This window comes from Taudactylus pleione, unplaced genomic scaffold, assembly GCF_031769625.1.
Source record: "Taudactylus pleione unplaced genomic scaffold, aTauple2 ptg000391l, whole genome shotgun sequence".
In the NCBI taxonomy this organism is placed as follows: domain Eukaryota; kingdom Metazoa; phylum Chordata; class Amphibia; order Anura; family Myobatrachidae; genus Taudactylus; species Taudactylus pleione.
The window spans coordinates 107,501-120,329 of NW_028284792.1; the positions used below are offsets into that span (position 1 = coordinate 107,501).

Below are 12,829 nucleotides of genomic sequence, written 5' to 3' on the forward strand. Positions count from 1 at the left end.
GATTTGCCATGAATCTATGAATATAGTGTCTTCCTCTGTCAGGATGAAAGGGGCAGGGTAGTGGTTCCTTCCTCTGCCTTTCTTGTGTGATTCTCAGATGTGGATGAGAAATTGGTATTGTCTGTGTGTATGGGTATGGTCAAGTCATGAACAGTGAGAAAATACAAATTTGGAAACTACTTGGTGCTGAACAATTGCTGAAGCGTCTGACTTCCTCTTATTGACGTTTTTTTAGTGGCCACATGTATGCACAGAAAACATAAAGATATAGAAATTCCCCTGCCCATTGTAATCTTGTATGTAACTAAATGAAGATTATTTACATATAGGGCATCAAAAGAGGCACACAGCGCCATAATAAAAAAATACTGTAGACAAATAATTTAATAAAACAAAGTATATAGCCAACAAAATATAAAATAGGAGGCTGCAGTAAAGTTCAAAGCATAAAAGATACACAATAAAGTTTTCCTTCCTGTTGGTATTTCCACACGTATATAAACAAAGCATGAGTAGGAACTGTGCCCAACATGGATATATACCACTACTAAACTGAAGTGCCAAAAGTCATGGAATATATGCCCAGTATCATGTAGGACCCCCTCTAGCCCGTCAACTCCACGTGGCATCGATTCCACAAGTGGACATCTGGAGCAATGTTGACCGATGATGTCTGGATAGCTTCTTACAGCTACCTAATATTTGTAGGTGCAGTATGTCCCATAAACTCTCAATTGGGTTCATGACGGGTGAACGTGGTGGCGACACTATTTGTCAGAACTCTCCAGAATGCTCCTCAAACCAATTCTGAACAACTTGGGGCCGATGGCAGGGTGCATTATCCTGCTGGAATATTTTCATTGTTGTGGGGGTACATTAAGTTCATTGAAAGCTCCAAATGGTCATCGTAGCAATTACAGGTCAATGACGTGTTCAGGTAGACCAACGGACCCAACCACGTGAACACATCCCACACCATTATGGAACCACCAACCTGCACGGTGCCTTGTTGAGAACTGGGGTTCACGGCCTCATGGGGTCTGCACCACACCCAAACCCTACCATCAGCCAGAAACAACTGGAACCATGAAAGTGCGTGTTTATAGAAGTGGAGATGTTGCCCATAGCAACCAATCAGATTTTAGCGATTATCTTCTAGATGATAAATGATCAGTAGAATCTGATTGGTTGCTATGGGCAACATCTCCACTTCTGAAAACCTGCACTTTAGTAAATATACCCCCTAGAGCTTTATAAGGATGGGAATGCTCAACGTGGTTTCAGAGATTGACTGCAACATCTAAATCTCTAAAAATTTTCTTGAATCCTCTTGGGAACATTGGTAGAAGTAGAATCTGTTTGGTTGCTATGGGCAACCAATGGGCCACACTTTAGTAAATATACCCCTATGACTCATCGGACCACGCCACATGTTGCCAGTCCTCTAGGGTCCGAAAAGCAACGTCACAAGCCCAGCTGAGGTGCTGTGTCCGGTGTTGTGTTAATAGGGGCACTCTGGTGGCTCTTCTGCTCCCATACCCCATGGAAGCTAAAAAAACACTGAACTGACCTGCTGGATATTCTGTCTGGTACCTCCTGCATTGAATGTGGAGGTGAGTTGAGCTAGTGTCGCTTGTCTGTTACCACAGACCATTCTGTCCAGACGCCATTGGTCACGATCATTAAGCACCCATGGTGGGCCACTGCGCTGTCCCCGGTGGGTGGTAAAGCCTTCATATGAGGTATTCCCGGTACACATGTGACAGTGTAGATCGAGGAATGTTAAATATCCGCATCACTTTGGAAATGGAGTGTCCCATCCTTTAGGCACCCACTATTCTGCCCCGTTCGAACTCCAATAACTCATGTCGCCTTGCCATGAGCAGCATAGCCAGTGTTCAAACTGACTCATAAGGTGTTAGATTACAACTGATAAAGGTCTGGGCATTTCCAAGACATCACAGTACGGTGACGCCACCTACAATTACCTTTTGGCCCCAAAATATAAAAGAGAAATTGCTTCCGACAAATGAACATGTCATTACCATAGGCTGAATGGGCAAATGCAGAAATGTACATTGTGTATAATATATATATATTTCTTAGTTTTACAGTGCGTTCTCTGAATGGGTGCACTGAGCATGTAGCATGTTACACTGCTGTTCTAAATGGAATTTGTACATAACTATTCGCTTTTCCAACAATTCCTCACTATATGTACATTGGTTAAGCTGCACATGAAGAATATGAGGCTGAGCTGAGCATTTAGATACAAGGGTGGAATAGCAAACACTAAATCCTGAGTTCCCTGACATTTCACGTCTTCTCTTCTTGCTATTCTTAAAAATGACGTTTGCAATTTGTTCTTTATCTAGGGTGAGTCAAATCATGCCACCAGCTTCTGTGGAAGTCTGATAAGGTAAAGTCATCACTGGCATTTGGGACTAGGACACTTTCACAAGCATATCAGAGGAAAATAACATACTTGGTCTGGCCTGTATACATTTGTGTCTCTTGTATTGGTTTGCCTATGTAGGATTCATATGTACAGGATTTGGCTAGAACAATACATGCATGTGTAATACTCCGCAGTGAACATGCACAGCCAACAGGAGTACTATAATGGTCCCCAGTATTGCTATTTTATCCACCATGACAGCCTTCTGCCGAGAAGACTAGTGGTGGTCTGTTTGCAACTCAGGCTGATTTGCATTCTGGTTCCTTAAAATATTGGCACACATGAGCTGGCACTTCCTTATGGCCAAAACAGTACAACCATGTCAGTACAAGAGTGTGATATGTAGTGCATAGATGTGCGTTATCATGGGAAGGTGCAGATGTATAGTAGGGACAAAACCTTACTTTCAGCCCCAAAGCCTGCAGAGGGCTGTTTCAGCCCTGGACACAATCCCGAATCGGCCACTATTGACCAATGGTTTTGAGACTCTGCATGTCCTAGATCTGCAGTGCGCATGTGCCATGATGTTGCTGGGACTCCGGCCGCAGTGTGTGGTCGTTTGGGGGGCAGTGTGATTGACAGGCCTGATTGACAGGCTGTGGATGTTTGAGGGCAGCGACAGGAGGTTGTCACCTACATTTAGGCACGTGCTGAACTCGCAACTGTGTCATTGGACGCAGCTTCACTGGCCTTGGCAGCTGGACATTTTGAGCAACCTTAGGTTAGCTCAGATATCCGATGGTTCGATTGATGGTCGTGATGGTGATCCAATACCGCGTCTTCAAAAGACGCCACCTGTGGCATTAGCTTATGCACTCAGATCCGCAGCACCAATCCATACAGCGTCATCCTCTGAATCAGCCCCTTTGTGCTTTTCTGCTTTACCTCAGTAGGAAATACTGACTTGCACAGAGGCGTACATTAACACCGGAGGGGGTCTGTGTGCAGCTGGCCCCCGCATCTTACCTTGGTGCCGGTAAGCGTGTCCCTCCTCCTCCGGAGGAGGGACACGTATTTCTGCTCCTGGTCGCGACGCCGCTCCCGCCCGGGCTGGCGCGTTCAGCATTATGGGACAGACGTCATGACGTCAGTCCCATTACCCACTACAGGAGCCGGACGGAAGTCTGGCTCTTGCAGTGGGTGCTGCAGCAGTCAATGAGAGTCTGACTCTCATTGGCTGCTGTTTAACACACGCATCGCCGCCAGCGCTGGCGGCGATGCGTGTGTTATGCACAGCCTGAGCCCGCTTCCTGTCGCTATTGGGCAAGCGCTCAGGGGGAGGGAACGGGCTCAGGCGTGTAGCACAGGACCGGTGCTGGAAGCCTAGCGCCGGTCCTGTGTAAATGTGTAGCACTGACCGCACTCATTGCGGTCGGCGCTACACTGGCTAACTAGGGCGGGCGGGCCGGTACCGTGGCCGGCGGCGCCCCCCCGCGCTGCCGGTCCAACTGCGCCCAGGGCACGCACCCCGCTTGCCCTGCCCTAGTTACGCCACTGGGTGTGTGTCTGCTTGCTAGAGTATATAGGGGCCCATATATCATTCTGTATTTGCGGATATATCCCCGAAAACACGTTTTCCGGGGTTAACTACAAATATTCAGTTTCCCCCAGATGTATGAAAGAGGGACCACATCCGGTATCTCTGAAACCTGCTGTGATCCCTCCATTCCCACTGGAATCCACACCCTCCTTAGGTTTCTATGGGGGAAGCGATGCTGCCAGATTTACCTACATCCGGAATGCGATGCACTCCAGATATTGGCTAACGCCTCCCCGGCAATAACGGCCGTGCATGTGCAGTCAGCTCTCCGGACACATCACAGGGATGAGCTCCTGTCTGAGCCTGTGTCTCTGCATGTGACAGATGATACATCCAGGCGCTATGATCGCATATTGCAATGCGATTATGGTCGGTGATGTCATGCCCAGATCACATTAATAATCGGTGGCCATAGACTGTAAGCTCCACTGTGGCAGGGATTGTTGTGAATTAATATTCTCTATACGGCTCTGCATAATATGACTGTCTTATATAAAAGCTGCTGTTGTACTCATTATTGTTTATATAAGACCAGACAGAGCTACTTGTATATCATTGTTGCACCACCAAAATAGATGGTTTATTTACAGAGCTGATGGGCTATGTGCTCTTATGTCCTGTTGAACATTGTTGCTGGCATTTAGCTGATTGTGTGCCCTAGGGTGCACATTTTCTCTCACCTGGGTGCTTTTCATAGCCTGTGTTCTAGAGCAGTCACTAGTGCCCTGCCCCCTACTGTGTCAGCCTCATTACTTTTCAAATCCTGAAAAACTATAATTGAATAGATGTGTTTGAATTCACTTTGATCAGCTCATTACATGTGAATCAACCTGGTCACATGCTGAGGTTTACAAAGCTTTCTCCTGATTTTGTTCTGTCTATCTACAGGGTGGACCGGGATTTATTCTACTATTATGTACATGGCAATCTGTAACAGGACTTGTATGTTAAGTTATAAGGGCTCAGTGCAGAGGCGAAAATAATATATTTCACTTACTTTATACAATCGCTTCATAGTAGGGTAATCCTTGAAACAAAATAGTAAAAGGGTTATGCTGATCACATAAGTTAAGTGGTGGTTTTGACCATGGAAAATGTTGAGGGTGAAGCTAGATCCATGTAGGACCTAATTCATGAAGAACAAGTATATAAGTGCATACCATGATTTCACAGTGCTCATCACAGCCCACACCCCCATCCCTGCACTTGGTAAAATACGTAAGTGTGACTTGGTATGTAGGAGGTGAAGAAATCGTAGGACAGTGCATTATAGCGTCACATCTGAGTCCAAGGGCCAGGAAGCAACACAGCTAAAGAGTCCTCTCTACGTCTTTCTCATTACAATAATGTTGCTCTGCAAAACATCTAATTTCTGCATTACACTGCAAAACGAAATGCAGCTGAGCTCCTCTACAGTACATTATCCCTCTCCACCTCACCCCTCGGCCTCTGCTCCTCTGCAAATGTGCCACATGTGGCCATAAACAGGTATGCCCAAATCAAGGCCATAGTTAGTCCAAAGCTGTTTGTTCTGCGGGACAGCACTTTTCTGGTTTGTAATTTATTTCCATAGTGCAATAATGAGCAGGTTGAAAATATTCACAGTTAAATACATGCCTGAGAACACTCACTTTATTACAGGTGATGGCGTTTCCGTAGTAGCATAAAGACAACTAGGAAAAACTGTTCCTATTGCTATTCTTATCTACAGCAGCAGAAAGCCAGGGAAATGTATCCCTGCGGGCCTAGGTCTCTCCACATCTCTGACCACATACAGCGCCTGATTCAGCAAGGATCACTATTCTGCTTATACACACGCAGCCCAGAAGCTGATATCAGCGGTGATATGTAAATGTTTGCTTTCACATTGCGATCACAGCCTGAAATAAGAACACTCACTTCCCCTTACTCACATCCGTATACTTAGGCAACCATACGCACAGTTAAGGCAAGTCAGACCTCACTCAGGAATTGCAAACTTCAGCACACGCTATGAGGCCTCAGGCTGCGTATGGTATCGCAGTGGCTAATTTATGCAGGCCCCTGTAACGCTGTCCCAACGCACTGGCACACCTGCGGTCAGCCGACCAACGAGAGGCGTCACCACCCACAAACTGCACTAACTGTCAATCACTCTGCCATGGCTCTGTGTATCCTCTGCTATCACAGCCCTGATCGCAATAGCCAGTTTGGGCACTGCAATGCATACGCAGTATGCAACAATCGTCCAATTGCTTGCGTATAAGCAACTGCAATCCTTACTGAATCAGGCCCACAGTCTTTAGGACAGACAGTTGTAACATGTAGTCCAGCAAACGGACGGCAAATATGACTGTTACTTTAGCTTAAACATTACTTTTACATTAAGAGTTTTACAATAGACCTTCAGTCTAAAAAAGTTTGATGTTTGGGTTGGAAACAACAGTGTTATGAAAGGAAAGAAACAATAGCGACATGCAAATTGCATCATTCTTTCACATATTTATTTAGGGAGTTTCATTGTAAGTGTGGGGGATGGAGGGCATCTGCATCAGGACTTTTCCTGTAGTATCCCCTGTAGTTGTGCCTTTATAGTCTTGTGATGAGAACATTGAGAATGAAATCTAATGCTAGTTGTATTTAGCGCTACCCGGATTACTGTAGTCCTAATCGAATTACACTGCTTTGTGCATTTTGTACATAAAGGCCCCCATACATATGCCGGCTGTTTTGCAAATTCCCCGAACCAACTGGAACTGCCATTGGGAAATGCTGATCCGTGGCCATCGATGATCGTCAATACATCAGGAATCTATGAAATTCTCCATGTTAAAAATTACTGATTTGCTGATCCCAACCATATTTTGGTTGGGATCAGGAAACTCCAACATGTTGGATTTCACCTATGCCCCGGCATCTGGGAATCAGGGACTTGCCCCAATACATTGCAGATGTTGGGGGCCTTACGTTTTAATATGATATACTTTTATTCTGTGGTTTCTGACCAAAGAGGTATGTTGTATTGTTTGCAGAATTTCATTTTTATTTAAATTCTTGTATTGTTTACAGGTCATTGCCAAGAATGGAGGACAATAGCTCTTGGGCATAAGATAAAGGGACTTCAAAGCCAAGACAATGGATTCTACATTAAGATCTTGCCTTATAAACCCAGGAACTGCTCCAATATGGTGGAAACACCCGAACCATGACCAGAAGCTAATGCTGAAAGTGGATGTATTTGTGATTTCTGAAGGCTGTAATGAGAGACTATGCAAAGTGACTCCGGATCTGAGAAGTGACTGCACCTGTTACCCGCGAGTTAAAACAGATGCAGTGAATGCATCATTGTGAGGTTCCACTATGCACAGTATGAGCACTGTGTTCAATGAAGCCAATGAAGAAAAACAACCCCACAATTATCCGCTACCTTGCAAAAAAATGTTGAGAGACTCATACAAGGTTAAAAGTGTAATTATCTAGTTGAAGGATTTTTTTTTTTCTAGAGGAAGACAAAATTATTCTATCATGTATAATAGTGTATATACTTTTTTTTATTGTATATAAAAAAATATATATAAAGATATATATAATGTATATATTTTACACACATATTCTTTATTTAAACTTGGGGCATCATACTAGCCTGTTTCTACAGATGATGGATATTTATTCTCTGAAGTTTGCAGCCCCACAGCTTTTATATGAAGTCACTGAATTTACTGCCAACAGAATGTCCGTCTTAATCTTGCAAATCCATGACATGACGTTACCATACATCCCAAATATCCCTATGTGGCCTGAACAGTCCTGCCTGTCCGGTTTGCCATCACTGCCAGGAGTGTTGGGAGGGTTGCACTGAAGGCAGGAGAATATTGGGTGGCCTAATGATGCACCCCAGAGTACATCATGTGTCCACACACCCGTATGTGGTGCAACCATGCTTTTTGGAGGGGACATGGCTGTGTTCTCAAATGTAGAATATTGGGAGGGATGGGGGTTTTTTTTGTTTACTTTTTCATAAAAACTGAACAGATCATCAGTATTAGCGTTTATGTTCTTAGCATTTAATGTGTTTACTTACTAATGTGTATATCGCATAATTGTGCTGCAGCCAATCAGAAATTGGCAGGTGTCTTAAAATATCCAAGTAATATAGAGGCCATTTACAGTAGTGCAACACAGCGCACGTCCTTATCAACCTGAACTAGGTTCACTCACCAAAGAGTAATGTTTTGCTCAGATGCAGTACACCAGCATTACTGGCCAGGGTTACCATGCGCACAGATTGTAGAAATGAAAAAGACAATTAGTTTACATTTTTGTGTTTACTCCCTTATGTGCTGCTTGTTTGTCCCTCCGTGAGCTATGCAGGGGGGGGCTTTATTAAAGTGTTAGATTCATTTTGTATTGTAAACCCTCCGGTTTATCTGCACAGAAGAATGTCTTTGATTTTTGTGTATGTAGACTGTACAAACATACAGATACATTTATAAATGCTACTTTCTCATAAAAATGCTCTTATTATTTTTTCTTTTACACCATATTTACAAATTGTCCCATGATTTGTAGACCGCTCTGCACGTGGTGAAATGTTGATGTAATAGGACGATGAGAACGTAATGATACAGCATACACAGCAGTAGCAGGCTGCCATAATACAGTACTGTCAGCCTCTGAAGTTATCTGATGACACGGATTTGCAGCATTTTTGTATAACTGCACCTTAATTAGGCCTCTGTTACCAATACTAATTACTAGCAACATAATAAATCTAGTATCACAGTGATACTTCTGATAATGCCGCCGCTATTTAACATTACTTACCTGTTTGGCAAGGTCCCACAGTGTCCTCTGCCCAGCTGCTGGCAGCCTACCACTGCCAACGACTGGTTGTTCACAAATGTGGATGTGCGATGGCCGTCTGCACACATGCATTACACATCCACCCAGCAGGGACTCAAGTGAAGACTTCCAGGCTTTGATAAATCGGAGAGGCTTTTGTTGGGTCCCCGTTGCTGGAAATAGGGACCATACTGCTAACCTTATCAATGGCAAAAGCAGTAGTGACAAACAGCTGTAAGCTAAGCTTATCGCTGTTTGCTAAATACAAAATGGAGCTCCTATCCCCATTAGCAAGTGTTAAAGGGTTTGTCTCGTTCTGAAACTGAGCCCTTAATGTTTCATTTTCAGATCATTTAGAATGACACTTTTAACCAATTTTTACTCACAAAGATTACTTTTTAAAATATTTCTTAAGTAATTTCAATACGAAATGAATAGCTTACATTAGATATATTGAGCCGAAACATAAATATTTATTTCACCAAAGAAAATAAGAAGTAGAAACCTGGCGCTCCACTGTAGGGTACAGCTTAAAATGACATCATATTCATGTGCACAAAAAAAAAATTGACAGTAAAGAGATGGGGTACTTGTATATTTCAACTCTTTGGATGATCCTGTAGTCCGAAAATTCTCTCCAGCCAATGATGTATATAAAAGAAAAAGAAAATATACAAAATAGTGTTCCCTGTTTCCAAAAACAAAATATGTTTCACTTTTACAAAAAGGATAGAGCAAAAATGTCCCGAACACAATTTCTTGAGTTAACTTCACAGCCACGTGTCACAATCTAAAGATGAGAAGAACATCTTCTCGTCTTTAGATTGTGACACGTGGCTGTGAAATTAACTCAAGAAATTGTGTTCGGGACGTTTTTGCTCTATCCTTTTTGTAAAAGTGAAACATATTTTGTTTTTGGAAACAGGGAACACTATTTTGTATATTTTCTTTTTCTTTTATATACATCATTGGCTGGAGAGAATTTTCGGACTACAGGATCATCCAAAGAGTTGAAATATACAAGTACCCCATCTCTTTACTGTCAATTTTTTTTTGTGCACATGAATATGATGTCATTTTAAGCTGTACCCTACAGTGGAGCGCCAGGTTTCTATTTCTTATTTTCTTTGGTGTATTACTTTAGTCCAGATTTGATAACACTGGACAGAACCCAGGGCTGCTCCTTTTTCAGCGCATTATCGCATTATTGTTACTATAAATATTTATTTGTTAACAGGTCCCTGTGAGTTTTTGTTTTGAAGTCCTGTCAAGCTTGGCCTCCTGTGGAGAAATATTGTTTTGTTGATTTCTCCTCCGTTATAGACCCTGTCCCTTCCCTCTTAAGGTGCCGCCTACACACTTACCAATCTGCACACAATCCGACATTGTGTACGATTTCCCTTGAAACTCCTCCCCGACAGCTCTGCACACGATTTGGTGTTTAAAGTGTCCAATTTATAAACTATCGTGCATCCAGACTTTTTCCAGTGCATTTGTGTCCCAGATTGACAGATCTGCCCTACAGCACGGCAGATCTGACGATGCGATGTGCGACCAGCGGGGATGCGCATCGTGAGTGGGGACTCACGATTTGGGCATTTTTTTTACACGATCTGTCGTCCCAATACTTCGTAATCGGCCAGATCGTGTAAGAAAATCGGTAAGTGTGTAGGCACCTTTTATACTTGCCAACTTTTTTCCTGGGCCACATGGGCGATGCAGAGGGTTAGGCCCAAATCGGTGCTGTGTGGGGCATTGCGTCATCATTCATAGCTGCACAAATCTGTTGGGGGCCCATTTTACATTGTCAGACTAAAACCAATTTGTTCACAAAAGTCACCAGCTTGCCACACACAGCCAATGAGCCCAGTCTACTGGTGCAGATGCAGTCGTGTGGCTGAGCGGAAATGATCACACTTGTTAGTGCTGTCTCACTATGTCCCAAGCAAGCAAATAGGTAGAATAATTGCTGACCTGTACATGACTGTATATTATCACAATATGGCCTGTTGGAGGAACACAAGGACTGGATACCAGAGGCAATGTTACACTTTGTGTTATTAGCAGCATGTTATTAAAGTTATTTATGAGGCAAAGGGATATAACAATTGTATATTTCCCAGTCTCTTGTAATGAGATGTATACCTACACCATCCGGGATCCCATACATTTCAGCATTACTCCTTGCACCTGTCACACAATGCTCTGCCCTCATAGGCTAGACAGGAGGGATATGTAGTGCTTTACTGCTCTTACGTGGACACGAATGACTGGAGATCCAGAATAACTTCAGAATTCCTAGTATATGAACACAAGTTCTGAAACTTCATTCGAAGTTAAGGTGCTTTCCACAGTCAGTTTGGTAATATTCCTAGTCTATACATTGCTTTATCTTCTGGCTTCCCTCTGTAATTGTTTATAAAGCCCTTTACATAACCAGTTAGCAGAACAGGACCATCCAATGTTATTTGTAACATGGTTAATTTATTGATATTTATAAAAGTTACCATTTTAACTTCAGCAAGTAGTTTGCTGCAAAGAAAAAAAACAAAGTTGGAAAATCTGTAGCTGAGCATTGTGTATTATATGAAGTAAGCCATGTTTTTTAGGTCTGTGACCATTTTGCAGCCTAGGCTTGCCGGAGGTCATGGCCAGCATTAGCTTTACATATAAGAAAGTATGTGCATGTCCCTGCAGTTGGGGACTGTTGCATTTACAATTGTCTCACACTGAGACTACTGTATATTAGTTTAGAACATTGGATCGAAACCCATACTTGGGTGCTGCTAACAGGGCAGGGTTTCCAGATCTTACCAAATTCCATATGAAACAATAAGTAGTACATGTGGGACTGTCAGAATAAGTCAGTATTTATACACTTATGTACAGAATACTGGAAACCCGGCCCTGACGTGGATACCTGAGCTTAGAATTGAGAACTACTGATTCAGAATTTTTTTTTTCGTGAAAGTAAAAAATAAAAATATAGAACAATATTTAATTTGCAACTTCTGTCCTGTGTGTGCGGGATACAGCATTGATGCTGCAGTCTTTGGCAGTCAGTACTTGGAATAGGAATACTGTCATTTGCTGATTTACATGAATCCACACTGTGGTAAAAGTTTAATAAGCTCTGTATGTAAAGCAGGGTTACCCTCTCCTGTCTGTCCGAAAAGATTTCCATCGTAATCTCTAATGTGCGTAATAGTGACCACATTTCTAAATAAAACATTATTACAAACATCAATTTGATTCACAAACCGCTACATAACAAGTTTTCACACTATACAGTGCTCTGTCCCCAAACTCTCCATTTATTTGCCAATTACAGTAACCTAGTCTATAGTAATAGGTTATGAATGTAGCAAGGTATCTACAATAGGAAAATTATACGGGTTGTTTATGAGCAGGGAAGGGGATGATACATTGGAGGGTCAGTTTACAGCACCCAGTGGTGGCTGCGGTTACCAGGATTCAGTCAATGCTATGATATGTACAGTGCCACCATAGGGGGCTGTAAATTACTGAGGCAGTAATTAAAATCAAAGTAGCCTGGGTAATACTGCTGGGGAACTCCCACATAGGCTAATACAATTAAATATAGCTATTTCAGTTGTAGAGGCTGAACCAACCCTTAAATCTGTGGGAGATAGCTCTTTGGTTACATGTATCCCAGATTCTAGGTTCATATGAATAGTCACATGCCACAAATTACAACATCCTGTTCTGGTACGTATGAAAAAATAAAAGTAAAGTGTCAGGTTATTACCGGGGTAGTTAGTAGCATGCCTATATTACATAACATGCAATGTGTAAGTATATCTGACGGTCAGTAGAGCCACTGAATTATTCACTTTTAGAGATTGCATTTGGGATTCTCTTTTCTTTCATGCATGGATATTGTGCCAGCGCACACTGGGTGACAAGTCAGTACCGTCATCCACAATAGGACATAGAACACAAAACACATTTTTCCCAAATGAACAATGATGATTAATGTCCAAATCAAT

General features: G+C 42.7%; 1 protein-coding gene across 1 annotated transcript in view; it reads left to right on the top strand.

The window, feature by feature from the left end:
- The window catches only part of SPNS2 (SPNS lysolipid transporter 2, sphingosine-1-phosphate), a 102,764-nt gene extending 94,173 nt beyond the window's left edge, over positions 1-8,591 (top strand). The window contains exon 12 of the mRNA XM_088445881.1: positions 7,047-8,591. Within this exon, the coding sequence (XP_088302007.1) occupies positions 7,047-7,086 (40 nt within the window). The 3' untranslated portion in view covers positions 7,087-8,591. The remainder of the gene's footprint in view (positions 1-7,046) is intronic.
- Positions 8,592-12,829: the final 4,238 nt, after the last annotated feature.